The sequence below is a fragment of the Daldinia vernicosa genome (genome assembly GCF_022497035.1).
Source record: "Daldinia vernicosa strain CBS 139.73 unplaced genomic scaffold F5Y00scaffold_15, whole genome shotgun sequence".
In the NCBI taxonomy this organism is placed as follows: Eukaryota; Fungi; Ascomycota; class Sordariomycetes; order Xylariales; family Hypoxylaceae; genus Daldinia; species Daldinia vernicosa.
This window is the reverse complement of record NW_025953931.1, coordinates 581,974-608,900: the sequence shown is the minus strand read 5'-3', so window position 1 is coordinate 608,900 and position 26,927 is coordinate 581,974. Positions and strand designations below refer to the sequence as shown.

General features: G+C 46.4%; 12 protein-coding genes across 12 annotated transcripts; 5 read left to right on the top strand and 7 right to left on the bottom strand.

Moving 5' to 3' along the window:
- The first annotated feature begins 51 nt into the window (after positions 1 to 51).
- F5Y00DRAFT_38069 (kinase-like domain-containing protein) lies at positions 52 to 1,463 on the top strand. The gene is made up of 2 exons (XM_048013581.1): positions 52 to 207; positions 335 to 1,463. The coding sequence occupies exon 2, from the start codon at positions 352 to 354 to the stop codon at positions 1,402 to 1,404; it is 1,053 nt and encodes a 350-aa protein (XP_047866367.1). The 5' UTR covers positions 52 to 207; positions 335 to 351; the 3' UTR covers positions 1,405 to 1,463.
- A 297-nt stretch (positions 1,464 to 1,760) lies between these two features.
- On the bottom strand, positions 1,761 to 2,543 carry F5Y00DRAFT_268553 (uncharacterized protein; the record flags this gene model as incomplete). Its single annotated transcript, XM_048012278.1, has 1 exon — positions 1,761 to 2,543. One exon carries the CDS (start codon positions 2,541 to 2,543, stop codon positions 1,761 to 1,763), a length of 783 nt encoding a protein of 260 aa, XP_047866366.1.
- A 622-nt stretch (positions 2,544 to 3,165) lies between these two features.
- On the top strand, positions 3,166 to 4,059 carry F5Y00DRAFT_260731 (uncharacterized protein; the record flags this gene model as incomplete). Its single annotated transcript, XM_048011065.1, has 3 exons — positions 3,166 to 3,321; positions 3,415 to 3,789; positions 3,871 to 4,059. The coding sequence occupies 3 exons, from the start codon at positions 3,166 to 3,168 to the stop codon at positions 4,057 to 4,059; spliced, it is 720 nt and encodes a 239-aa protein (XP_047866365.1).
- Positions 4,060 to 4,317: 258 nt separating this feature from the next.
- Positions 4,318 to 5,377, top strand: F5Y00DRAFT_38047 (bacteriocin-protection, YdeI or OmpD-associated-domain-containing protein). The gene has a single exon (XM_048013580.1). The coding sequence runs from the start codon at positions 4,477 to 4,479 to the stop codon at positions 5,206 to 5,208; it is 732 nt and encodes a 243-aa protein (XP_047866364.1). The 5' UTR covers positions 4,318 to 4,476; the 3' UTR covers positions 5,209 to 5,377.
- On the bottom strand, positions 5,330 to 9,502 carry F5Y00DRAFT_268551 (P-loop containing nucleoside triphosphate hydrolase protein; the record flags this gene model as incomplete). Its single annotated transcript, XM_048012277.1, has 2 exons — positions 5,330 to 9,381; positions 9,455 to 9,502. 2 exons carry the CDS (start codon positions 9,500 to 9,502, stop codon positions 5,452 to 5,454), a joined length of 3,978 nt encoding a protein of 1,325 aa, XP_047866363.1. The 3' UTR covers positions 5,330 to 5,451.
- Positions 9,503 to 10,511: 1,009 nt separating this feature from the next.
- On the bottom strand, positions 10,512 to 12,486 carry F5Y00DRAFT_268548 (putative GMC oxidoreductase; the record flags this gene model as incomplete). The annotated part of the gene is made up of 1 exon (XM_048012276.1): positions 10,512 to 12,486. One exon carries the CDS (start codon positions 12,484 to 12,486, stop codon positions 10,537 to 10,539), a length of 1,950 nt encoding a protein of 649 aa, XP_047866362.1. The 3' UTR covers positions 10,512 to 10,536.
- A 1,216-nt stretch (positions 12,487 to 13,702) lies between these two features.
- F5Y00DRAFT_268545 (uncharacterized protein) lies at positions 13,703 to 14,790 on the bottom strand (the record flags this gene model as incomplete). Its single annotated transcript, XM_048012275.1, has 1 exon — positions 13,703 to 14,790. The coding sequence occupies exon 1, from the start codon at positions 14,435 to 14,437 to the stop codon at positions 13,703 to 13,705; it is 735 nt and encodes a 244-aa protein (XP_047866361.1). The 5' UTR covers positions 14,438 to 14,790.
- Positions 14,791 to 15,197: 407 nt separating this feature from the next.
- On the bottom strand, positions 15,198 to 16,552 carry F5Y00DRAFT_268543 (uncharacterized protein; the record flags this gene model as incomplete). The annotated part of the gene is made up of 8 exons (XM_048012274.1): positions 15,198 to 15,314; positions 15,366 to 15,414; positions 15,470 to 15,687; positions 15,756 to 15,822; positions 15,874 to 16,158; positions 16,222 to 16,307; positions 16,372 to 16,435; positions 16,499 to 16,552. The coding sequence occupies 8 exons, from the start codon at positions 16,550 to 16,552 to the stop codon at positions 15,268 to 15,270; spliced, it is 870 nt and encodes a 289-aa protein (XP_047866360.1). The 3' UTR covers positions 15,198 to 15,267.
- A 403-nt stretch (positions 16,553 to 16,955) lies between these two features.
- F5Y00DRAFT_268541 (uncharacterized protein) lies at positions 16,956 to 17,766 on the bottom strand (the record flags this gene model as incomplete). The annotated part of the gene is made up of 1 exon (XM_048012273.1): positions 16,956 to 17,766. The coding sequence occupies one exon, from the start codon at positions 17,764 to 17,766 to the stop codon at positions 17,074 to 17,076; it is 693 nt and encodes a 230-aa protein (XP_047866359.1). The 3' UTR covers positions 16,956 to 17,073.
- Positions 17,767 to 18,739: 973 nt separating this feature from the next.
- F5Y00DRAFT_38013 (uncharacterized protein) lies at positions 18,740 to 20,385 on the top strand. The gene is made up of 4 exons (XM_048013578.1): positions 18,740 to 19,089; positions 19,164 to 19,675; positions 19,755 to 19,853; positions 19,921 to 20,385. The coding sequence occupies exons 1-4, from the start codon at positions 18,798 to 18,800 to the stop codon at positions 20,149 to 20,151; spliced, it is 1,134 nt and encodes a 377-aa protein (XP_047866358.1). The 5' UTR covers positions 18,740 to 18,797; the 3' UTR covers positions 20,152 to 20,385.
- Position 20,386: 1 nt separating this feature from the next.
- Positions 20,387 to 24,485, top strand: F5Y00DRAFT_37968 (kinase-like protein). The gene is made up of 5 exons (XM_048013577.1): positions 20,387 to 21,126; positions 21,211 to 21,239; positions 21,312 to 21,429; positions 21,498 to 21,645; positions 21,699 to 24,485. The coding sequence occupies exons 1-5, from the start codon at positions 21,079 to 21,081 to the stop codon at positions 23,978 to 23,980; spliced, it is 2,625 nt and encodes an 874-aa protein (XP_047866357.1). The 5' UTR covers positions 20,387 to 21,078; the 3' UTR covers positions 23,981 to 24,485.
- A 72-nt stretch (positions 24,486 to 24,557) lies between these two features.
- On the bottom strand, positions 24,558 to 26,051 carry F5Y00DRAFT_233289 (uncharacterized protein). Its single transcript, XM_048007292.1, has 2 exons — positions 25,157 to 26,051; positions 24,558 to 25,094 (listed from the first exon to the last, which is right to left on the bottom strand). Exons 1-2 carry the CDS (start codon positions 25,379 to 25,381, stop codon positions 24,708 to 24,710), a joined length of 612 nt encoding a protein of 203 aa, XP_047866356.1. The 5' UTR covers positions 25,382 to 26,051; the 3' UTR covers positions 24,558 to 24,707.
- Positions 26,052 to 26,927: the final 876 nt, after the last annotated feature.

The following is a 26,927-nucleotide window of genomic DNA, read 5'->3' as shown; positions in this document are numbered from 1 at the left end:
TAATTAAGGTTTATTTTCAAGGGTTTACTGTCTGATATTTCATTAAAGATGGTTCTGGTAGGGAGGAGTCTGAATAGCCTCGTTATGTCCGAGATTCACTTAAAAATCGAAAACCAATACTTTTTGTAAAAACTCCAAAGTTTGGACTTTGATTAGTAGAATCAACAGGCAAGTCAAAACCCCGCTTTACTTGCTGGGAACGCTGATGTAAGACTCAAAATATATGAGACCTGCGAGCACCTTCCCAGGCTGACAGGTAAGCATAAAAAATAACCAAAACAACATTAAGAAAACAACTATAATACAAGAATAATAACGAGGAAAAGATATCTAGGAGATCGACTCGTATAGATGGCCGCTCAGCCTCAGCTTCCTACCGTTCCAGAAGAGGTCACGGCCTCCTGGCTTGCGGAAGTACTGAAGATTAATATCAAGTCAACAGAGCTGAAAAAGATCTTGCCCGGTATGGCTACTAAGCTCTACGTTAACGTCAAGTACGAGGATAGTGTAGGCAAGGATGAGGCGACACTGAGGTCTGCTAACCTCTGTATCAAGGGTGGATTTAACCCAGACTTTGTCGAACAAGTGCCCTGGGTCGTCATGCTATATCAACGTGAGGTGGAATTCCTTAATCGCGTGGCTCCGTCCCTCGGCCATATTGATATCCCCAAAACTTGGTGGGCGGGATATAACTCCAGGCAAGGTATCGTGATAATGGACGACCTTTCTCAAAGCTGTGAATTTGGGCGGCCTACGGAGGACTGGCCTGTCACGCGGGTGCTTGCTGGTGTCGAACAGCTTGCGGCATTGCACGCGTCGACTTGGGGTGTTAAGCCAACAGACTACGCCTGGCTCACGTCAGATTACGATCAGGCCATCTTCACCCTGATGCAAACATTCGACGACGTCGTGCATGGTCCAGAGCGACCAGTTGTGCATGACTATCTCAAAGATCAAAAGCGCATCACTGAGGTTCTAAAGAAACACTTTGCTTCGAGAAACCCCAAGTTCCGATGTTTATTACACGGCGACGCGCATACTGGAAACACTTATCTCGACAAAGGTGTGCCTCGGTTCCTTGACTGGCAGACAATTCATATCGGGTCGGCTTTTCACGACGTAGCTTACTTCGTCGGTGGTGCTTTGAGTATCGAGGATAGAAGGACTTACGAGTACGAAATTTTAGATCACTATCTCGCCGCGTTGGAGAAACTAGGCGGCCCGGCGTTTTCGAGTAGGGACGAGGATATCTTGCGAGAATATCGCAAGTCATTCTTAGCGGGAATCGGCTGGATAATGTGCCCTTATGAGATGCAAACTAAACAGTGTGTTGACGCCATGGCTAGACGGTACTCGGCAGCACTGGATGACCACAAGACTTTGGAGCTTGTGGAGTCTCTGTGATGTTTAATGAGGCCTACGTATAATGTATCACGGGATTCAACGAACGTCGTCCCTGTTACGAGGCGGACCAAGAAGCTAGGAAACAACTTCGTTGTTCCGCGAGGGACTCTAAACTAGCTATAGGAGCCTACAGCTGTATATAATAACGGATTTATTTGTTCTAGATATCTCATCTAGGATCCTAACACTCCCGACTATGAATCTCTCACCCCCCTTTTTTTTTTACCTCCTCTCAGGTGCTCCATGGTAACCGAAGCATCCTCACCAGCTTCAATATCTTCAATAATCCTTCGCAATCTTTTACTATCCTAAAATAGAATGTAAATATCTTAACATGATTAATCTAAAAAAGTTCCTTATGGTATAGTTAAACTCACTGAATTAAATAAGATTCGAAGTCCTGAGAACTTGCTCCTGTGTTTAACATATCCACCCTCAGTCTCCTTCAAAGTGCCTTTTCTGTCGTGCTTTAACTGAGTATACACTATGTCCGCGAACCAGTAGCAGTTTGCTTTGGCAACGTGATAATGTGCCCGGGACTTGCTCCAAAAGGATATGACCTTTGCAAAGTAGCATAAACTGACTACTCCTAGGTCAAACTCCAAACAGCGTAGGAAATCGGATGCCGAATAGCACATCTCTTTCCACTTTTGTGTGAGTTTGACGTTGTTGTTCATTGCGCCGTTGTAGTTACCGCGCAAGAACCTCACAATCCACCATCCGTAGAGCCTAGGAACTTCGTGTAACTCACACCCAACGATAACTTCGTCCTCTTCGGGCCCTCTCTCAACAAATATTGTGCATTCCTGTCTCTGGAGCCCCAGACCGTTCCGTGGGCCAGACTTTTCTTGATCGTCATCTTTGCGCCGCTGCAAGGTTACCCTGAGATACTCGTGGAAAACAATCGAGTAATGGAAATTCTTCATGTGTTCTACCTTGACAACAAACCAGTCACTTAGGATTTTTTGATTTTTTATCGTCCCAGAGTACCACTGCTCGACAGAGTGAATCAACATTGTTTTGTCATGAGAAAACAACAGAGATGCTGCCTCAGATTCTGGAATTGCGACCGCTCCGAGATTTGCGTGTGAACTTGGGGAGGCTGATACCGGCAACAGGCTCTCGGCGTCAGATCGCATCTTGTGCAAACTAGAAAATAAAGTTTCTTGATTAGTTCTTATGTTATATTTACTTCTAATACTCTATTGTAGAAGGTATTTACTAAGTTTAACAAAATAATGTATTATTTTACAACAATGCTTATAAATTGGCGGGATAACTTTGCCCCCTTTAAATTTCGAGATTTCGTTTTTGTAACCTGTAAATCTTTCACACGAAACTTCGACACTGTCCTTGTTTTCTTAACAGCTAGCATATTACAGGGTTCTGATAGATTATTATACGTTATTATATGGTAAGATATGTTGTGTAACATCGTATTCTACATGCTTGGATTACAAAGCCCAAGCTTGATAACGAGGTGGTAATACATAGAGCCAGCCTTGCTTAGCTATCAGCTATGCGTTGAATAAACAATCATAAATATTAATCAAGAATATATATTCGTTTCCCTTTACTAGAACACAATTGTATTTCCATTAGATTTAAAGATCTTCCGTAACTAAGCACATGCAATACGTGGCAATACACATTTGCAATATTTTGTTCCGCTCATTCTACTTTAATCAACACACTATTACACATTTATACTTTACCATTCATTATTTGATTTATCATTCCCCCATATAATAGTAGCTTAAGATGAAGATTTCTAAACGTCTTACGATATTTACGCCCATAAGTGTTAATACTGAGGTGATCGAATATTTACTTCGTGAGAACAGAAGTAACGGCAATGAGTCCATAAGAATCTGGAGCGAGGCAAAACTTAAGGAACTGCAATTCGTTGGCGTACTTGTGAGTTGATTAGCTGGAACTTTCGTATACCGCGTTGCGCTATTGGCGTTATGAAGCCAAGCAGCTAATATTTTGAGTACTCGCTTTCTTTAGGGCGCACTCATGGCAAGTTTACTGTGCAGTGCATTTACTTGGCCGCTCGCAAACAACACAATCTGGGTAGTGACATCTCTATGGTACAGTGGCTTGGTCTTTATTCTAGCCAGTGTTGCAACAGCCACGCAGCAAAGCATCACCCTCAGCCGTTTCTCTTGTCTTGAACCGGAGGAACACGCGAAATACATCAAGGGCATACTTGCTCGTGATGATGGGAACTCAGGATTGGTTCCTCGAACCGGTATAAGTTTTGTCATGCAAATCCCGGTCATGATGCTCCGGTTTGGTATTTATTTCTTTATGGCTGGCTTGGGTGCCTTGCTTGGATACACAGCCTGGGAGAAAGGCAACGTCTTTTCATCTGAAACTAAGGTCAGTTCGTATTATAGTACCATTAACCAACAAGACATCCCGAGCACTTCAATACACAATACACGTAGCTAATCATGCTAGAAAGACTGCGACGATGTTTGCTGTAATTACTATATTCGCTATATGCTGCCATACGGCTTCGGTAGTTTTGATTTATACGCGTTGGGAAATATGACACTACCCGCATTGCCCGAATTTATGAGGGTTATTGTCTCAGGCTACCTTTTTCGAAAGAGGAAGCTCGTCTATGCCAGCCAGCGAGTTCGATAAGCCAAGTCAAGCGAAATAACCGTGTAGACTTGACCGCTTATTGGCTAGCAAGGCTTACCTGGTTACCCTATCTTGGAACTGGCCTAGGAGCCCTTATAAAGCCATACCTAGCCACATGTCAAGCCACATCAGCAACACCACCAGAAAGGCGTCAAAAACCTAAGCTGCGCACCTTAAAAAGGATTAGTCATGTAAGGTTACTTCTAGAGTTTCATAAAATATTGTACAAATGTCATTTAACTCAATTTTGTAAACCAACCTTGGAACTTAACACTCAACTCACTCTCTTAATTACCTAATAACATCGTGAACCATTTACTTTTATTATGGCTTGCTATATTCCGTAACCGAAGCAGCGCTGAAATATTTCATAGCATTTGCGCGTTTAATCAAGTTGGGTGTAATATTAGTCTAGTAATGCCCCTAGAACTCCCGGTCCTCACTATTGCCGACGCAGCAGCGTGGTCAAGCTGGCTATTTCGTAGCGCTGGCACATCTAAGGGCGTCTGGTTGACCCTGGCCAAGAAGGGCGCAACAGCCCCAACCTCGCTCACGTATGCCCAAGCACTCGACGAAGCACTCTGCCACGGATGGATTGACGGACAGGCTCGCAAGGGCGATGGAGAGAACGCGCTTACATCCTATGCCCAGCGGTTTACGCCACGCGCGGCGCGGAGCATCTGGTCCAAGCGAAATGTAGAACACGTAGCACGTCTTGAACGCGAGGGCCGAATGACAGATGCGGGGCGACGCGTTATCGAGGCTGCTAAAGCAGACGGTCGCTGGGAAGCCGCATACGCGGGCCAGGCGACGGCAGAGCTACCGGAAGAGTTCCTCGTCGCGGTTGCGGCCGTACCCGCAGCACAAGCAGCCTTCGAGGCATTATCGCGACAGAATCGCTTCCTAATGTACTATCGCTTGAAATCGCTGAAGACTCAAGCTGGACGCGAGAAGAGGATTTCCGCATTTGTTGACATGTTAGCCCGCGGTGAGGTACCGTATTCGCAGAAACAATCCGTGCAGTCCTCGAGTCCGGCGGCGTTAAGTAGTGGATTAACTAGAAGAGAGAAGAAACCAACTGTATCTGACGTTCGCCAAGCAGTTCGAAGATCTGCGCGCGTGTCTCAACGCACAAGACGGCCTTCCTAACAGATAGGGGGTGCCATCAAGGACGTCGCAATATTATAAGGAGTCGACTTAAATAAGATGAACCGAGCCTTACCACCACATCAAGTCAGAGGTGAGGCTATTCCCACCTTTATTCACATTAAATACTACTTTTCATCTTCATCTCTACTTTTCTCGTCTATTAGATTACGGGCATATACGTTTTACTACTTCTTTCGCTGCGATCCGTGGTTCTCCACCCTTTTCTTGAATGCGACATATATGCTAGATCTGCTGTGAGGCATTCAGTCGATAACTCTCGCTTCTCTCCATCAACTCGCTATGGCTGCCCTTGTCTACAATTTTCCCTCCTTCCACAACTAAAATGACGTCGGCCTTCTGAATGGTATGAAGCCTATGAGTTATAGCAATCACCGTACTCCCCCGTGCAGCAAAGTTTTCGATCCCTAATCTAACAGCTCGTTCGCTCTCAGCATCCAAAGCGCTGGACGGTTCGTCAAGCAGTAGAAGACTCGGATGCCGTACCAGCGCACGTGCAACTGCCACCCTCTGCCGTTGACCCCCCGAAAGACGCGAACCATTCGGACCGCATTCTGTATCGTAACCCTGCGGAAGTCCCATAATGGTATCATGGATGTTTGCTATACGGCAAGCGTCCTCAATTTCGGCGTCGCTAGCCTCGTGACCTGGACGAGCACCGAGGCCGACGTTAAACTTGACGCTGCCATTGAATAATGCACTGTCTTGAGGGACGACTGCAATATTCTCGCGGAAATCGGCGTTACCGCCAAGGGAAATATCCATCCCATTTATCTCCACCGACCCCGCCGACGGGGAGTACATTCCCTGGATGAGACTCATGATAGTTGATTTTCCGGCCCCTGAAGGTCCTACGATGCCAAGAAATTGGCCCGGTTGAGCCGTAAAGGAAACCCCCCTAAGACTTGGTTGATCCGGTCGAGACGGATAGGCAAAAGAAACATTTCGGAATGCGACACTCGCGCCTTTGGATATTTCCGAGTTTATTCTCGGGGATTTACTCTCTGCTTCCGCTTCTATATCGCGGCCACTATTCCTATCCGTGGAATCGTTACCATCCGTTAAGGCAAGAATCTCCGAAGGTTTAGCAAGTCTTCTATCGCTTCCTAGATTAATAAGGCCTAGCGTCCTCGATGCTGCACTCTTGGCTCGTGAAAATTCAGGTGCGAGGGAAAACATCTGACCCCATAGAGTTGCACTAACCAGCATCGAGACTTGCACGATATAAAATTGCGTCTGGGTGTATTCGCCGCGCATGATAAGTTGCGAGCCCCACCAGTAAGATAGTGAGTAAATGAACAGGCCTGTGCTATTGGCGATCGAGAGGTAGAGACAGGCGTGTAATGCCTCTCCGATCATGCTCGCCCTCGGTTTTTTCAACGCTCTTCGGTACCTGTTAATTATTTCATCCTCTAACGAGAAACTCGCAACAGTTTTGATCTGGTTGACAGCCTCTACAGTGATGCCTATCGCCTTGACGAATGCTTTGTGGCTTCTTTCCTGATGCCGGGAAGTAGCTTGGATTTGAAGGATTCCAGCTCCGAGTAAGATAGGCACCATAGCTAAGCAGACGAGGGCGATTTTCCACGCGAAGGCATGGCTAATTATTATAGCAACGAAGAAGTTGATTAGGATAGAGAGCGCCGTAGCAATAATGCTCCCGCTGAACGCGGCTATCGAGGCGCCATCCTTTGTTATGATGGTGAGAAGAGACGACGGCGTTCGATTCTCGGAGTTATGCCATTCGACGCTCTGATCTAGTAATGTCCTGAAGCTTAGAATACGAACTCGATAGACCAGATTCTCCGATATTCTGCCAAAAACAGACCAGCTACCCACATTAGCAAGGAATTCAACGACGGCAAGCATAAAGACGAGGCCGCTGAAGAAGTAACCCAAGTATAGAATACTCGATGCGGTGGCGTCGCAGGCACTGAGAGCACTGACGGTGTGCCCAAATATCAGAGCCATTGCCGAAAACGTGCAGCCGACGACCATTGCACAAGGCACAGCAATAACAAACCAGCCGTAGTCAGGCCTAATTAGCCAACTCATGCCAGTCAGAACATCATTAGAGGAGAGAGACTCGCCAATTCCAGCCGGAGCAACCTTGTCAGGAGCGACTTGGGTATTCTCTTCTGCCAGCCTACTTTTCTCCAGCTGTAACTCTTTAGCTGCTGTATCGTCTAAAGATTCTACATCCGTATTATTCAGGGACGATAACTCCGAGGCCTTCCTTGTCGGATTGTCTAGGCCTTGTAAGGCAAGTAGATTTGCGAAAGCACCGCCCCGCTCTTGAAGTTCTTGGTATGTGCCTTGCTCAACTACTTCACCTCCTTGCATGACGATAACGTGATCGACGTGGGAGATTGTTGAGAGTCGATGTGCTATCGAGATAATTGTCCTGCCGGCGGCTATTCGGTCGATGCTTGCCTGGATTCTTTTCTCTGTCGCCGAATCTAACGACGCTGTGGCCTCGTCAAGAACCAGAACCTTGGGGTCCCGGATCAATGATCTGGCTAGAGCAATCCTTTGAGCTTGACCGCCGCTTACGAGCCCCATGCCAATCTTCGTACCAAATCCTTGATCGAGAGCGTTGATGAAAGTTAGATCAGCTAAATTGGCTGCCTTCTGGACCAGGTCGGCGATTTCCGCGATGGGCCCCCCTTTGCTGGCTGCCTCTTTTAAAATATCACCTGAATAGGTATTAACAAAATCCTCCAATTCAGCTCCCACGATTATCGATCTGAGGTTTTCATGTTCGGGTCGAGAGGAGTTCGCAAGGCCAAGAGCAATATTCTCAAAAATGGAGCGGCTAAAGAGCTGGGACTCCTGCTGGACTAAACTGACGTATCCTCTCAAGTTTCTGGGGCTTAACAGCTGTGTATCCACACCATCAAACGTGACAGTACCGTCCGTCGGCTTATACAGACGATTTATCAAAGCTGCAATAGTAGACTTTCCGCTACCGGACTGCCCGACGATAGCAGTATGCTTCCCTGCCGCAAAAGTCAAGTCCACATTGTTCAAGGCTAAGCTTTCGGGCCTAGACGGATACGTAAAAGATACACCGCGCATTTCAATGCAGCCAGGAGCATCCGAGGGGAGTTTCTCCCCAGAATTAACGTCAATGGGCAAATGATGGTCCATATCAGCCCTGATCCTCTCGTAAGCTGATGAAGCAGCTCCGAAAATTGGAAAAAGGGGCGCGAGTCCACCAAGAATTATACAGGCATCAACGAGTAAGAACACAACAGTATACACTTGGCCAAATGTCGCGTCTCCCTTTCCATTAACGGCGTCTGCGATCATGCGACTTCCTTGCCAGTAGGCTAAAGCATTGGAGCTGTACGCAATAAAGTATAGCAGACCGGCTTGTATACCAGCGACGACGCTTTTCTTCTTTGCGAATTTGTGTGCAAGCGCCATATGTTTCGAAAATTTAGCCTCGAGCCTTGGTCCTGCATCGAAAGCTCGGACGATGGTAATACGAGAGAGTGCCTCTGATGCTATAGATCCACCGGCGGCGAATGATGTGGCGGATTTCGCAGCGAATTTCTTGAAAAAGTAACTACCGGCAAAGGTTAAGGCTACGAATGCTGGGGTGAGCGAGAAAAGTATTGCCGCCAAGACAGGCTGTTTGATGAAAGCGACAATAAATGCCGTCACGAAGAAGCTTGATTGACCGAGGAATCTGCCAACTTTCTCGCTCGTGCCGGTCTGGATGGCTGTGAACTCGTCGTCTAGTCGAGCACTTATTTCGCCGGCGTGTTTATCATCGAAGAAGCTAACTTCCTGCCGCAAGATGTGCTGAAGGTAGCGATCCCTCAATCTATGCATTAATCGTTGGGACTGCACGTTCCAGCAAACTGTGTACAGATACACGAGAACGAACTGCGCGGCGGCGAGAGCAACAAGTTTTACAAGAATGCCATCAATAGTGCCCCTGTACTGGGTCGTGTCGATATTGGATCGAACATCACACGTCAATCCGTTGAGATTATTGACGAGTTCACCGAAAAGGATAGCTATGAGCGGGTAAGGGGTACCAGCGGCTATAGCGAAGATTGCGCCACCAATGACGAGACAGAGATCCAGCCATGTTGGATTAGAGAACAGAAGAAGATGGATGAAGGTAAAGAGCTTTCGACGTGCCTATCCGTACGGTTAGAGACTATACGAAGATCCAAGTGGAGGTGAATAGGTGTGCCCCGTAGTCATTACTTACCGGTTTGTCCTTCGAATTGTCAGTCCGACCTCCTTTTCCTTCCGCCATAGTTGATGATGCTTTTCTACGCAGAAGCTCACTTTCGCATGTTGTCTGATTGTTGCTGCTAGTAAATACAGAAAAAAGCAGCACTGTATATCAATATCATGCCTTAGAGGTACCCAACTCAATCCCCAGGCCGCGACCGGCCAGGAAATTGTGCGTAGAGCACCCAGGCAGCTTGGCACTTTCTGGGCACTGGGTGTCCCTCCTTTTTCCCCTGTATTATACGGTAGCTGCATGGGTAACATGGTAGTCGCCTACCGAGTAGGCACCGTTGTATCTTTTCGGATCTGATAAGAATAAGACGGATCTGATAACCATCAAAAGTGGAGACATGCCGATTCATCTACTAGCAGACTAGGTCCGATAATTTTTACGTAACTATCCCTTGCTATACCCCCTTTACTCTATAGATGCCGATTCAAGGAATACAAATTATTAGACTATCAGATAATTGCTACTACAAGTACACGATCTTCGTCTAACTAAACGCCTTGGCAGCTGATAAGATGATCTGATAAAATAGCAGTGGGTATCAATGTCACCGTTGCATCCTCTCCCCCACTCCCTACCCGACAACTCCCCTTTCCACATATCAGTACTCTCCGCCAAGATATTGTCGACCCTCCGAGCATCTATACTTATGACTTGGCATGCTTATATTTTGACGCGGTGGAGTCCAAGTGAGAAAATATTTCATACACTATGAAAACGTCTAATAGCTCCTACTTATTCTAGTAATTGCCCGCTGATCCTTCCAGGACACAACGCATTTCCTACACCTGCCCTTGTTACTAGCTCTTCATCTTCGTATGGCCTTTACTCTCTAGCATGTGAGAGATTTTCTCGGTAGCTGCTTTCGCTAGGACGAAGAATACCAGAGGATTGAATCTAGAAAGCGTAAAGAATAACAGTACGAAGTACAGAGCCATGGTTAAGAGAATTAAACAGGTTTCAGTATTATACCAAGAGGTCTAAGATGTACAAAGTATTCAATAAAGATATGATCTTGATCGTAAAATTAGAATATATCCAGGCACTTAAACGTCCGAAGAAGCTGCGTCTTCTAAGATAGCATCACTAGCCTTTTCGCTTGCCATGAAGAAAGAAATCAGTGGGAAGGTTCCTGGAGTCTCCGGGAAGGCCGAAGCATCCACTACCCTCAAGCTCTTCACACCCCTAACACGGAACCTGGAGTCCAAGACAGAGAGGGGATCATCGTCGCTGCCAATAGCAGCTGTGCTCGAAGCGTGGTGCCCATATGCCTGATCGCGAACGTACTGCCTCAACTGTTCCTGAGTTTTTACGTCCTCCCCGGGATAGACCTCCCTAGTTAAGCCGTCGAAACCCGGAATCGACTTGAAGATCTTACGCGTGAACTCAATACCATCAACTAGACCTTGCACATCCTTGTCCCCCCCATCCGCAAAATATTCAAAGTTTATCTCTGGAACCTCCCTCGGATCGGAACTGCGGAGTGTGACGGTACCGGCACGGTTTCGCGAGTGTGATTCTGATATAGTGTAGGTGTATACGTTTGTAGCCCCCTCGAGACCGGAGGTAAAATCAGTGTACGGTGGCAAATGGCCTATTACGGCGTCGGCTGAGCCATACAAGATTAGATCCCGCTCGCCAACGCGAGGAGTCACCGAGCTTGTTTTCAAGACGAAGTTGAAGAAACCAAGGGTCGACCAAGGGCCAGTTCCATTCTTTTCCCACCTTTCATAGCATGGGTTCACTTGGCCCTCGGGGACATTGCAGTCGTCCCAGAAAGTAAAATTGTTCGGGAACTCCTGGATAACGGGAACTTCGTAATGGTCCTGGAGATTCCTGCCAACCCCAGGTAGGTCCACGAGCACGGGGATGTTGTGCTTCTTCAGTTCGGCAGCCGGGCCAATGCCACTAAGTAAGAGGATTTGGGGGGTATTAAAAGCGCCTGCCGAAACAATGACTTCGCGCTTGGCCGCCGCAGTTCGACGTATTCCCGTATTATTTCTCGTCGCACGAGGATCAGCCATATAGATGCTTTCCCCTTCTAGATATTCCACTCCTGTTGCCCTTAGAGCATCGTCTAGCACCACCTTAGTAACGAGACTATCAAACCGGACAGTCAGCGGTAGGCCTTTTGCAACACCTTCGTTGACCCTAGAGCCCGATGAAAATCGACGGCCCCGCTCGTCTTTCTTGAAGCTGATCTGATATAAATCATTCTGAAGATCGCGGTCTGCGGATACCGCGTTGATATCTTGCTGGGCAATGACATCGAAGTCTTGCGAGATGGCCCTCGCTGCGAATCCCAAGGCGGCAGCAGAGCCTTGGGCTATCGCGAGTACCTGTGGCTCTTTCTCAAAAAGTGACTTGTCTCCAAGACCAACAGGCTGATACCCGGAAAATCCATGGCCAGGTGTCGAAGGTGGCAAGAAGAGATTGCGTTCAAGCCTTTCGAAATAGCCAAGCATGTGATCATGGGTCCAACTCGAATCACCAGTCAGATTCGCAATATTATCCCAGTCCCAGTCTGACGGCCTAACAGTAAGCCCGCCATTATGTGTGTCGCAACCTCCTAGCGTACCAGCCCGAGGATACCAGACTCCAAGGGGAGTTGACCCTTCCGGAGGATTTCGTCCGACCCAGTAGCTGCCATCTGGCTTCTTCCAAACCAGCTTATCGTTTCGAGCGGCTTGGGTTTCGTTGCTATAGTCTTTCACGTAAAACTCCCAAGATTGAGCGGGATCGAACTGGGCTTCCCCGATGAAAGCAGGAATCTGTTGATTATCCTTCCCAGTATAGTTTCTACCCGCCTCAAGAAGGAGTACGGACCACCCTGCTTGGGCCAAATTGACTGCCAAAGGCCCTCCTCCTGGACCCGAGCCGACAACAATATAGTCGAAATAGTCATCTTCGGAGGTCTGCGTGGAATTTTGATATGACGGAGCGGATAAGACCGAAGGAACAAGGAGAAGCAAGCTTGTTATAATTGAGGAGAGCATTTTGAAGATTGAGAACCGACGGTTCTATCTCCGAAGAAAGAGTCCAGTTATTGTTAGGGTAACTATGTAGAGTCTGGACATCACGACTGCGATATGAGATTATATACTCGAGTATCTCGTGCCAAAAATCACGTCACGAGTTCATTATAATATCGCAAACCCAGTGATGCAAACCCAATGCTGAAGCATGCTTATACCGATCTCGCAACATTAAGCAAGGGTAGCACCAAGGTCTAACTGGGACTTGCCTGCCTACGATGATGATCATGAAAATTTTTATTATCATAGCTGTTTATCCCAACGACATTGAAGCCCCTCTGCTAGACCCAAACCGGAGGTAAGGGCCCTCGAAGATACCGTTATTAGGCGAGTTCAAATGCCAGTACTAGGCCATGATGTCCCATTCTCTTAGGTCGGCTCGGTAGAGGAATGCGTTGGCATATGCAGCACTACGATGTATTCGCATCTAGCATATGGGCTCTCATGCACAATGATGATCTGATAAGATTAAGGTCACATCTTGGCCAGGGGTAAGAGTCGAGATCCACATAAACATACCGTTCCACCTCCTCAGGAGTGCCTAGTTTCTTAATATGTACGGGGGGGTCCACTACTGGGTACATTACTTACATGTTGCATCTACCGGAGGTCACTCGTGCGTCAAGGTAAACGCATCATCAGCGTTAATCCCTCAAAAATTTATACTGTGGACAATATGTTACGGCCTAGGCGATGTTAACCAGGGGATACGGTATAATTATGTATTAGCTGGGAATAGAATAATAGACAAATGGCAGTATTTGCAACATTCTAACGGGCCTTTTGGCAATCTAGGTCGATGGCATTAAAATAAGCACGAGCACCTTTCTTTTACTATGTCGCGTTTAAGCTATTCAGCTAGCAAATCTTAAAGGGGATGGGCATAATGTATTAATACCAAGCTATATGTGAGGAACTTCAGAAGTTCGGCTAATTGATAGGGCTTTCCCAAGAGCCATATGTATTAACAGAGCTTTGACGGCATAAGAATGTGACAGTAAGTCAACTAGGTTAGAGCTCTCTCTCTCACACACCCTCTCCCTTCTCACCTCAAACGTGACACCAGGAGTGGCTACGGCAACTACCACATAAATAAGTCGTTGAATGATATTTTCTGATGGTTAGCCATTCAGACGATCCCACCCCCTAGCACCCGATTGTTGCTCCTTGCCCAACTTTAATCAGACTTCAGTCGGAGTGGGAGATTTGATACGACGTCGGAAGCCTGTTCCCCCTGTGTCTTTGGCTTTTGGTTGTTTGAAAGGCGGTTAGATTTGCGCCTCTGAGGAACGAGAAATGGGCCTTTACTGGAACCGACGTAGTGTTGATTTGTTGTCTTGTCTGGTAGCGTATCGTGTTTCATGAAGTCCTCGTTGTTCATGATGAATTGGCTGGCGGTGCTGAAAGGGATGATGTCGCTCATGTTCTCGGGTTCAAGTTCTGGGCCTGCGTATGGTTGTTCTTGCTTGCTGATACGATTGTTGCAGATGTCTGCAAACTGCTGGACGAGGCGTGCCACTTCGCTGTCTTGGGTAGTGGGATGAAAGTTTTCTTCTCGTCGTCTCTTGAGACATTGCTCTCTGGCCTCAATGAAAAGATAGATGAGCTTGCTGAGTTCCCAATTAGAGAGGGACCGAACCCAGAGAACCTTGTCTTTGATAGCTCTGAGGAACATAGGTTGGAAGTCAAGATTGCCGATATCACATTTCTCGTCGTATTTAAATTCCATGTAGGCATCGATCATTGCTCGAAAGACTTTCTTCATTTGCTCTTGGGCGTCCCCAGTTGTAGCTCCGTCAGGGCCCCAGGCACCGAGGAGTGAGGTCTTAAGACCATTGGGAACCCTAATATAGGTCCACGAAAGTCCCTTGCTTGTGAGGATCGATTCGAAATGTTCCGTTGGAGCGTCCATGGCTGTCGTGATATTATACTGGATAAGGTGTTTGATGAGGACTACTGGATGGTGGAACGGTGTTCATAAGTTGTTGGGTAATATATCGAGGTAGAATTCATAAACAATTGAGTAGCTGAGCTGCGAGATAAAATTATTTATGTAAAGATTTTCATGGTTAAAGACGCAAGACCTGGGCAGTGGCAGTCTACAGGTACGTAAGTGCCATATGAGGCAAACGGACAGTTGCTAGGAAACGAATTCCCATGAGCTGTTCGATCGATTCATTACATGTTTGCCAGCAAGGTACCTACCTAGTTAAAGCATACATCAGGTAAAGTTTACATATGTAGTAGGTACGTATTGATATGGCGCATTGGAGTTTATAATATACCACAAACCTATATCTCTAATTGATTAACAGACCAATCTTCCATGCAGTGGGTGGTGTGACTAATTGCGAGTCCTTCGTGGTTACAAGTCCTTAATAGGTATTCTACCGGATGCGTCACGGAACCACACTGGAACCACACTGGAACTGCATGACTTCTGCAAAATTTCCAACTTTTTTTTTATTTTTATTTTAATATTTTGCTACTAACTGTTATCCTTCATTCGTTTATTTTCTAGGTAATACATGCTTGATCCTTATTATTGTTATTCATTATTTACCCAAGTAAAACGACCATCAGATTAAAACAATAGTCAGGAAGTGGTCTGCAAAAGAAACCATAGCACATCATCAGTCAAGCCCTATACTTGATCAACCTAGGTAATACCTCCAGAGTAACGAAGCAAAAGCAAATAATTAATGATTTTCCATGCTTGCCTCGACCGACGAAAACATGCGTTTATCCCCCGTGTGCGTATTTTTCAAGGTACGCAGCTGCAGAATTATCTAAGTAGGTGGTCAGGAAACTCTTTATACAACAGCGGAGCGTCAACCTACAGGATTTGACGCGACGGTCAATGTTTAGATTCATATAGGTCGGGCGAGCCTATCGGTATCAGTATCATCACGTCCATATTGGGATAATTATTCGAGCTGCATACAGTAGTGTCGGCGCCATTTTCCAGCCAGTCATGAATAGATTGCGCATCCCGAATTGTCGAGTTCCAGTACTCGGGTAAGACGTCGATGCAAGCTGTGAACGACAGTAGGCCATTCGACTGCGCAGACTGTAACTCCTGGCGTGTCTTTCTAATCCCCTCTAATTGCTTTTCAAGATCCTCCTTATCGCTAGTCTTCTTATTGATCTCGTGTTGAACTCCTATTTACGGAGAGATTAGCACACCCGAGCCACACAAATTATGAGTAGTATAGGAGCACAGCGCGTACGTTCAGCAGCAACTATTAGACTTAGAGATGCGGCTAGAGAAACGACTACGGTGATGAGGCCTCCAATCTGCAAACACGTAAGTGACTAGGCCGTAACTGAAATTCGCACCCCACGTACGAGAATCAACTGTTGGATAGGTTGAAAAATCGTCCCAAGGGTTGTTGCAACTGGTCTCGCCGCCCCTGCCACTGCTGCCATTGCAGTTTGAGCTGCCTTGATTTGATTCAACTGTTCAGTCAAGTCACTGATCTCCTTCTCTAGTTCTTTTATTTGGGATGTCACTTCTCCTTCTTTGCCGTCTGCCCACGAAGAGAAAGTCTCCGCAAAGGAGGTGACATCAGTTTTAACATTTGAGAACCGTTGTTGGATGTCTTTGGAGGTCTCCTCAAATCTTTTGGTACCCTGGAAGCTGTATGTCAATACCTATCCCTAAAGACATTCTTAACATATATATGGGTACGATACCAAAATGAAGCTCGCAATACGAGTCTTGCGTTCTTCGAGAGAGAAACTTCCATCCGCACAGTACTGCACGAGGATGGTATCGAAGCCTACGAAATGGTTAGAAGTAATATGGAAGATTTCTAGGGAATATTCCTGGAGGGGCCTGCTTACTTTTGCCATTCTGTGCGATGTCAGCCGCCAGTAACCTACTATCCCCCAGTACCTGGTTGTAATTCTGTTCACATGTGTATTAGTGTTATCAGTATTAGAAAGATTATGAAGTGACTCATAACTCTACCTTTCGAATGGAGGCTATAGTTTCTGCAAATCCTTGGTGATAGGATTCGTCCATAATAGATAACTTCGCCTGAATACTAAGGAGATTATTGTCAAAGTTTACCGCCGCTTGAGACTTCGAGCAGCGTAGAGCGCCTCTTCGACCGTGGGGCTACTACTAAGGAGATTCTCCGCGTGATACTATCATAGGACCGTAGATCTAGCTTCTATACCTTAATACTGTTGTCTGGGAAGGCAGAGCCACTCAATAATAAAGTCGATCTTGCTTTCTATCCCTTGGATTCATCGCGTACCGCCATAATAAGCTAGCTTAGTCACAAGTCCAGCAACTGATGAACACATTCGAAGCGGATTCTGGTATTTGATCCGGTTATAATTATCGTTTTCCCTTTAATGTCAACATCTCTTGGTAAAGGTGGCTCTTTAATAATTGTTGCCGCAAGGAAATTAAAAGATTTGCCCGCTTCTCGGCATCGACGAAAGCTAAGGTAGTCATGGTTTATCTCCTATACCATAAGTATTACCTATCAGGACTACAATGACTTCTTCACTCAAGAATACACATCGACAAATCGTTCAGAGTTTAGAAATCAATGTTCTCCTTTCAAGGATATCGGTAGCATTCCACTGTCCAACAATCCCGTCCCGCGAATCGCCTAGAAAGGGATCTTTCTCTGGCTTTGGGATATTCCATGAAGCTTCAAAGTCCCCCACGTCCTCTCCCCCGATAGAGAAGTCCCAGTGGCCGCAGTTTTGAGGGTAAGCACCCATCATCGTGAACCCCGAAAGCCGTATATTAGCTAAGGATTCCCGGGCATTAGGACCGGGTATCCCGCGTCCATCGCCTGGTGATAATAGACTAAATTCTGCGCTGGGACGAGTATCATATGTCTTATGAGCCACGCCGGCGGGAATTATGAAAACATCTCCAATGCTAGCCGTTACCTCGACCCCACCCTCTTCCTTCGCACTACCCCAGGTATTCTTATCAAAGTCAGGATCTGTATCGGCAACACCAAATCTAATGGTTGCCCTACCAGAAAGCACGACCATAGCTTCGTGGATTCGTGAATGGTAATGCGATGACTGAGTTGGGCCGTACCGAAATATCCATTGCGTTTTCCAGTGATTTTTATCGAGCGTGTCGTGGATAGCTTCCGGTCGACGTTTAGAGGGGTCGACCAGGAGTCCTTTATAATAAAGCAGAGGTTGTGGAGAATTAGGTATGAGGCGAGTAGGCGGAAGATAATATTTCTCAACTTCAACCATGTTCATATGGGGATAGTTTACCTGATAAACCGAATAGGTTCTATGATAGCAGAGACTTTCTCGGGTAAGTAATGGAGACCCTAGTTGTAAGTCGTACCTAGGTATGTAGGGTATGAATTTTATTCGTGAAATTCGAAGCCCCGCACTTTGATCAACAGCGACGGCATCTTTCATGACGACGTACATACTTGAGGCTTGGCACTTGACGTTATCTCGTAGTAAATACTTCGATTCGGCTTCGACGTATAAAGATTTCTATTTGCCGCAATTTACCTGATATTTATGTCTTAGATTAAGTGGTTTATGACAATATCAGTATTCTGTGAAAATTATTAACTAGGTAGTTACTCCTTTCTCTGTTCGAGTATGGGATATATGCTGGCTCGACATTAACTACTACCTAGCCCTGTGTCTTATTCAAATTTAAGTGTCATGTCTTAAATATAACCCGTCTTTATTTACTAGGTCGCATCGTAAACTGTTCAATCTCTATAAAAGTGGTTGTTAATTTTACTTGAGTAGCAACTATCGTATATCTATAACTTGATTGACTTAGAAACCCGTCAACTCCAAGTGTTCTCATTAAATTACCCATGATAACATGATCAAGATTTAAAACCTAAGAAAGAAGCATACTGGAACTTAGTCTTATCATCATTCTGGTTTATATTACAATATCACAATAGTTGATTGGTCTTTGAGATGGGTGAGACTCAGTATTAACGCGTATAGAGGTAACTATCTCTATAATCGACGATTAAACCCAATCCCTTTAGCTTATTCTATGGGCTAAAGACATAATAGACGAGGTTCAAGCGACCTGTCTTCCGAGATAAGGTGAATTGATATGAGTTGCCAAGCGCCGGCCGGCATCGGCCAACTCAGGCAAGATCTAGTGACATCAATCAAGGTCATTATCAAAGCTCCGTATCGCAGTTGTGGGGCTTGAATTTAGCATTAGTATAAGAGTATATCTCTCGTTAATGTAACACATAATCATTATTATGACAATATAGAAAAGTCACAACACTATGCTATACAGCATGTCGGCCTTTCTCGTCTCATTAGCTTTGCTAAGTTTATCCGTCGTTCTCATAAAGATATGGCATCATCATACCAAAAAGGCAAGCATCGTCGTGACGTTTACTATAACGAGTTCAAATATTGATAAAGTGACACAGCAAATCGACAAGTTACCTCATGAAAACGATGATAAAATTCGCCAACCTGGGCCTGATGTCAAACCTCTCGACAAGTTCGATTGGCAGACAACAGAGCCACATAAGTTTCGACCATTCAAGCCGATCTATCATATAACGATGGGTATGTGAAGAGCTCTTCAAAATAACCAATGCTGTCGTTTCGTAGAAAGCTCACGATAGTGTTACCCTATATAGCACTCAAGTCAACATCTCCGTCAGATCTCATAATTATCGATCGTAATTATTTGTCACGCATACAAGAGCGACAAGTCACAATGACCAAACATCAAAACCACACGCTGGGCTGTCTGCCTTCCGGTATTCAGGCCGTGAGGGAAACATATTCATATCTTCTAGATTACCTCCTAACTAGATATCCGACGCTCTTCGAACGGGATGGGAAACTCTTCCATAATCGGGTTACTGGTGCTTCCCTTCCGCTTCTGCCCCCTGATGACCCGGTAGTTGCGTTACGAAGCCTTGGTGAAACCGTTGAAGATGACATGTTCTTTCTACGCGAGACACCAGATGGGCATGAATGTGTTGGCTTCGTATGCTGCTGTCCAAGTGGCTTCGATCCAGCCAGTAAGATAGGAAAGCTACTGAAGGATATACATGAACCAGTTCCGTCATACGAAAAGATTGGTTTGAGTATGGAAAGATATTTTAGCCGTTTAGAAGTTGGGAAAAGCGTTTGCCGGGTCAATGTGAGTTATCTGCGAACCGAAGAGTTGTATAGGTACCACATACATACCTAACCTTAGGTTCACTAATATGAAAATGTAGTGGTCAATAACAACTAATTCTGAGTTATTCAATGTTTCTGGTAATCACGTCAACGAAGGAGACCAAGTTGAAGAAGATATTGAAGTGGACATCGAAGAGGTGAGAATCGCAATGCAATGTGAACATGTGAACATCCATTGAACAAGCACTAACTAATGGCCAGCAGACTCGGGTAAGAATGGAGTTACAAACGTTGACGCGGATGCCCAAGACGCGAGCGATACTTTTCTCCTTTAAGACGTATTTGTACCCTATCAAAGAGATCAAGGAAGAGGGGCTTGGACCAGATCTTGCTGATGCTATCCATGGATTGAAGAACGGTAATGCTCCAGGAATGTGGACTTATAAAGGAGGGGTACGTTGGGGGAGGAGTGTTTCTGAATATTTGAGATCGTAATCTTTGAGGGTTATAGGTGTAAGTGAATTCTGGTTGTATGTGAGCTAGAAGAGAAGAATAGGGGCTTTGTAGGCTAGGTACACTCAGCTCCAATGAACGGTTGGCCATGTGAGATAGGCTAGCGGGCTAGGTACCTCATGTACCTAAAGCAAGACCAATACATAGGTGACAGGCAGTATCGATAAGGTTATTTAAGGGGCCGCTAGGGCCGCTAAGGCCGCTAATACCCCGGTGGTTTCTCTTGCCCTGCTTGCGGATCCCTGCATGAGACCACCGCGCAATGGTAATGTCAGCTGTCGAAGCTCGGGCAGCCCCGGGCAATGGCGATCCTTGCCCGTACCTGCCATCGCTTTCAGAAAGAGGATTAGAAACTTCTCCCGACTTTGGTTGTAATTAATTTGTAGCAAGTCGGAAACATATTGCTTTGCGTAACATCAAATATACACCATCACCATCACGGCGGGAAGAGTGTCATTTCTACCCACTACGTCCGGTTTAGAACATTTCCCGAGCTTACCTATTGTCCACGAGCCGAACGACTTTATTCAATACTAATTGCTTTCGACGCTCCGTAGACTAAGACATCACCGCGACGCGAGACATGTTAACACGAAGACCGAGAGACGAGGTCCCTGCATAATCGCCCAAAGCCCACGTCTTTGTGGCCGTTGAACCCGTCTGCCCTACCCGTTACCGCAGTTAGGTCGACATAGCTACCGCTGTGCTATCTTTCACTATAATCGGCTATTTTATTCATGCTCCATCGCATTTGGTTAGGCGCCGATCGCCATCCTCGAGGCGTAATCTATTGTCCCAATTCAGTCAACGAACAAATTGTCACGTCTACAATATCTGTCGAAACGTGAATACAGAACACTCGGCGCCCTGGAAGGAGTGGGTGGTGCTGAAGACAGGTTGTAGGGGGTCATGCAGACAAATAAAGCCAAGGCCGAGGCGCTGGGGCGGAAAGCAAAGGTTAGTTAAAACTGGTGTATACGTCTTTTTCCTGGGGGTGTATTTTACATGCTTAATTGCTGACGGTACTTCGCATATTTACAGCTCGCCAATTCGTATCAGGAGTTACTCGAGTAAGTTCAAGTCCGGTTCTCCTTCGCGTAAATCATATGGGGTTAGGTACTGATATCTTCCGTCTCTCACAGCGAATTCTCGAACAAGGACTTAAAACATGTTGGAAATTACACCTTAGGGAGGTTAATAGGGAAGGGTTCCTTTGGAAAGGTCTATCTCGCAAACCATAGGCTTACGAATGGCTCCAAGGTTTGTCACGCTCAGGCTTTTCAAGCTTCGACCAGACCCTCCCCTAGAATCGGTCCTAATTGCAACAGGTCGTCCTCAAGTCAGCCAATAAGGATGATTCCAACCTCGCCCGAGAAATCCATCATCACCGGCAATTCGTCCACCCTCATATCGCGCGCCTGTACGAAATAATAGTAACCGAGTCCTTGGTATGGCTCGTGTTAGAGTACTGCCCAGGTATGCCGTAATTCACAGTACCGCGAGATAATATCATTATTGACCTAGCCTAGGCGACGAGCTCTATAATTACCTCCTTAATAATGGTCCTCTCCCTGCCGAAAAGGTACAGAGGATATTTACACAGCTCGTCGGTGCTGTTACCTACGTACATCAGCAGTCATGTGTCCATCGCGATCTTAAACTCGAAAACATCTTACTCGACAAACATGAGAACGTCAAGTTGGTCGACTTCGGGTTTACTCGCGAATACGAAGGCAAGTCCAACTATCTACAGACGTTCTGCGGTACGATATGTTACTCGGCGCCGGAGATGTTAAAAGGGGAGAAATATGCCGGCGAGAAAATAGATGTGTGGAGCCTAGGTGTAATTCTTTATGCGCTGCTGTGCGGCGAGCTGCCGTTCGACGACGACGACGATAATATAACGAGAACCAAGATCCTAACGGAGGAGCCAAAGTACCCGGGGCATCTTCCTCCTGACGCTGTTGCCCTAATCAAGCTCCTCCTCTCCAAACGGCCTCTATTAAGACCTACCCTACCCGAGATCCTTTCCCATGCATTTCTCGCGGAGTATGCTCCTCAACAGCAAGCAATTCTTAAGCTACACCAGCCTCCGCCATTCACTACACATCTGGAGAAGGACTGTCTACAGCGGATGCGAAGTGCCGGCGTGGATATTGATGCTGTTATCGAAAGCGTTCTAGCGCAACGATGCGACGTGCTGGCTGGTTGGTGGACACTATTGCTAGAAAAGGAGGAGAGGAAAGCTCGCCGGCGCGAGAGAAAAAGGAGAGAAAGGGAAGCCGAAAATAGAAATTCGCGGCGATTTTCCGCGGCATCTAGCAAGCTTGAACGCATGGCGCCGATCTTAGATGAGGACCCTAATGGCTCCGGGATACTAGGCGAACCGCCCATGCCCAGGATGAGAGGTCGTCCAGAAAGGAGAAGTACTGTGTACAGCGACTTCCAAGTCCCGGAATTGCCTAACTTGCCTGAGTCTCAAGTAAATACTCACCCGAACGCTGACGACGGTACTCCGCCGCCACCACCAGTGGACAAGGACTCTGTGCGATCGGCTAGCTCCTCTCGACAACGACGGCCAATACCACCGCCGAAAGAAGGCATCCTCCGGAGTGCGAGATCTAGAGGCTCCACCCTCCACCTTGTAACCACATCGGATGCATTAGGACATGAAACACAAGAGCTTCATCCACCACAAAAAGTACGCAGGAAGCCATCGCAGGCGATTGTCGCCACATGGAAGAACTGGACACACTGGATTGTCGAGAGTACAAGACGGCACAGACCCAATAAGCGAGGGAGCATGTCTACTCCTAACCTAGCCGCTAAAGACGGCCAGTCAGGTACCAGCAAGAATCCCAAGGATCCTAGTCCTCGACCTCACACGAGTAAGTATCCCGCCTCTTTACAAGGCGCTGCTGAGTTGAGCGGTGGGAACTCGCCGAATCTACCCAACGGGAATGTTAAAGGCATTGGGAGAAGCGACGGTAACCAAGTGAAGAAGCCTACGCCAACTCCGCTTTCGACGTCTTCCAACCAGGGACCGCATCGCATACCGTCCGGTACCTCATCATACAAACGCCAATCTTTATCTCCAAGCCCGATAACGCCGCGCTCTACGATGCGCCGCTCATCCATTGGTCTTCGAGGGCGAAAGTCGACTTCTTCCTCCCTATCCTCCATTCGAACGATGCCTCATCACCACCACTCGCACTCGAAGGCCAGTTCAACAAGCTCTACCGGATCCGTGTCGACAACGAGAACACCTGGGCGATCACCGCATCATTCGGTCAAAGTTCTCCCTGCCACGCCGACTAGCACGTCATTCCCGTCTAATATTCGTCTCGTCCGCGGACCAGCACTCGCGTTAACCTTTAACGAAGGCATGCCTTCATCTAAGTCGGCGCAAAATCCTCCCGGCTCTCCTAATCCGTTTATGTCGAATAGCCCCTCTGTGTTATTCGCGAAGCGCAAGCGAAATTTATTCAAAGGGCCCATGCTCGCTATTGGCAACTCATCGCGTGCCGGTCCTAGCTCTAGTAGTCATAGCCGGAATGCGAGTGCGAGCGGACTAGGGAGGAGGAGCGGCGAAATTACTATCCAAGAAGAGGACGAAGAAGCCGAAGAAGCAATATGTGATGTCGAGCCTGACGACGACGTCGAGGAAGTGGAGCATTTCAGTCCCATTCTGCAAGTCCCTGGAGAAAAGGTAGAGGAAATTTACGAAGGTGAGGCAGACTCTAAAGATGCTGCACTGAATTTTGGTGCCGCTGTTGGAACCGTCACAGCTGGTGAGCGTGATAGGGGATAACGACTTACTTGATGATACCCAGTGATAGCATGAACGCATTGTAGCGGAGCGAGTTCTTGTTGTTTTGACGGGATTCCCGGCCGTATTGTTATATACCTAGGTAGATATCTATCTTGGTATTTTTGTTTTCTAGGTTGTCAGCTGAGCGGTGAACAGCACACACGCGGCTCGGACTGTACAGCTTTGTTGTATTTTTGGTATCTATTACGTACGCTGTACGATTTTCGGAGGGAGAAGATGAGAAGATTAACCATATGTCAATCAGCTGATGTATGTCCTGGAATGACCGCAATTCTCGTTGTCTTGTACTAGAAGAGTTTGGTGGATTCTATTTGTTAACTCGGCTAACAACTTTGCTGCGAGCTTTCTGTGAACCAAATCCCTAACCTGTAGTTAAGGATCTCTACATAGAAAGCCCATGAGCTCACGGTAGCTCATAAATAGGTAGCTATATATACTTAATCCACAATGTTAATATTATTAGGTCATGGGGGTTTTTAACGTAATAGGCGGCTCAGTAATTCCTCCCCAGTTCTAACCCCCGGCATTGGCAGAACATCACATCAGAATAATTTGATACGGGTAAACAGATCCAACGCTTAGTTGGCGTTCAAGTGGCATTAAATATCTAAGCTAGCTTGAAAAAGCAAGAACACATTAGACATTAGTAGGCAACTTTACACTGCCCAAGCCTTTGCTTGCTAGAAACCTCAACAGCTGCAACCATTTAGTCGGACAGACCTGGAAAGCCAGCTCGCACGAAGCCGGTGAACTCTCCGTCTAAGAGCTTCTGCGACGTGTCTGTTAAGAGACGGATTCGGTACTTCTGAGACGCCTCATCGAGTAAGTACGCCCACGTCGTGAAGTTGTTCCACCCCAAAAACGTGCCATCCTGCCGGGTGCCGTTGGGGTAGTAATGCCAGTGAGGTTCGATGGGAGCGCCCCGAGCCACGGTCTTCGCGAAGATTAAACCGTCGTACTCGTGATAAATGTACTCTGATATGCTGAGGGGCTGGAATTGGCCGTTCAAGCTCACGGCTAACATCTCTGCGCTGCCGAACGCCTGGCATTGGATTTGAGGAACTGCTACATCTTTGATGTTGCTTATACCCAACTGTTTTATAGCGTTAGTATTCCAAGCAGGATTAACCTAGAGATGTAGCGAAGATTTCGTACCCAAGCAGAGGCAATCGTAACATCGGATATGTTGGTATAGCTGGCTTTGTTGCCGTCGATGTCTTTGTCGGTTGAGTCGGCGAAGATGTTGAATGGACCCGCAACGCTAGACGTCTGCCGAAAGAAGGGCCAGTTGCTACAAGAAAGCTCCTTGGGAACAACGGTGATGTCGGGGATAGCGCTAACGGCGATAGCCAGGGAAAGCGTTGGTAGTAGAGACCTCATTGTGTACGCTAACGAGTTTAATCCTGATCGATGAATTTGGCAAGAGGAATGTCGTCGTGATTCACAAGAGATGCCATCGTGAACGAGCTGGACCTCCCGGTGTCTTTATACGCGAATTTCCAAGTCCTAGTAGGATCTTGCACGTCGCTTTCGGGCCTAAGGCACATCGTGAGATACTAGGCCTGGTCACCGACTAAACTTCAAGGAGGTGCCATACCGAGTGAAGCCTAGAACTCCATTTCAGATTGTCCCTGTAACGTTGATTCCCATGCCAAGCATCGACACGAGCACATGTGCATTGTCCACTGGTCATAGAAACTATGCCGGCCCACCCGTAAGCGATGCGGAAATTACCCAGTGCGGCACAGCTAGTTCAGCTCTGTTCAGCTCATCGCCTAGAGATCTCGCTTTCGTGACGGTGTAGGCGCAACTTTGGCCACATGACTCTTATTTATTAACTGCGCCCCCAGATACCAAGTATTATGTCGAGGAATGACTCTATATTGAGTAATTCATAACATACGACTAATACATACCTCAAGATAATTCGAACTAACGTTGAGTTCTCGGGTCTTGGTTCCAACTTCTTTAACTACCTATAGAACATAGTATCCTCTCATACAGAGATATTTTTAGGCCAATTCAAGTGGTAATGTCACTATAAACTTACGACGAACCACCTGACTCGACTAAACTTCGTGTTGAGTGAGATCTTAGGGCTTGCATTAGAACTAAAATTTTCGGTCTACAATTGCTGGTGTAAATAATTATTGGTAGAACCTCAATTGATGCCTTCGAGGTGTCTTCCTCGCTTGTATTTTTTACATTGGTCGTAGCGCGGTGGCACACGTATTAATTAGATCAGTAATATAACTTATCTATGCTAAGACTCTAAATCCTCCATGCAAATCCTTTGAGCTATCTAGTACAATCTGTATTATATTACACTTGATACTATAGCCGCTGATACCTTAGGCCTTGACTATATACGTTCTAGATCAAAACCTCATCCTTACATGGGTTGGCTTCTTGAACGGCCTTGTTGTGCAAGTAACAGAATTGTAGCATAGTTCATACCTAGATGTTAATAAGTATGGTAACTAGATGCTAATGAAACTCTTCAATGTTCCATTCTTCATAGCAGAGACGTGCGAAGACTACCAAGCAATCAAACAAAAGGTCATATAACTACATCCACCCAGTTATATCTATACTAGGCTTATTTATCTTACACGCTTAAGTCTCAAAGATATCTATCACCTATTGATCTTCAATGAGATACCAATATAGCGTAACTCATAGGTACCCTATGGATGCGTCCCCTTAATTATAAAACTGAAGACATAGAACTTGGAACTTTGGAGCTTACGAGGAAAGAAGTATAGCCCACGATACCGAAATCGCCTGTGAATACCTAGACCCAAACCAAAAAAGTAGAAGGACGAAATATACCTAGAATATATAGATAGCACAAAGCCAGTGGCTTAGTGATATACGTCTGGAATCAAGTTCAGAGACTACATAGTAAAGTATTAAACACTGTCAT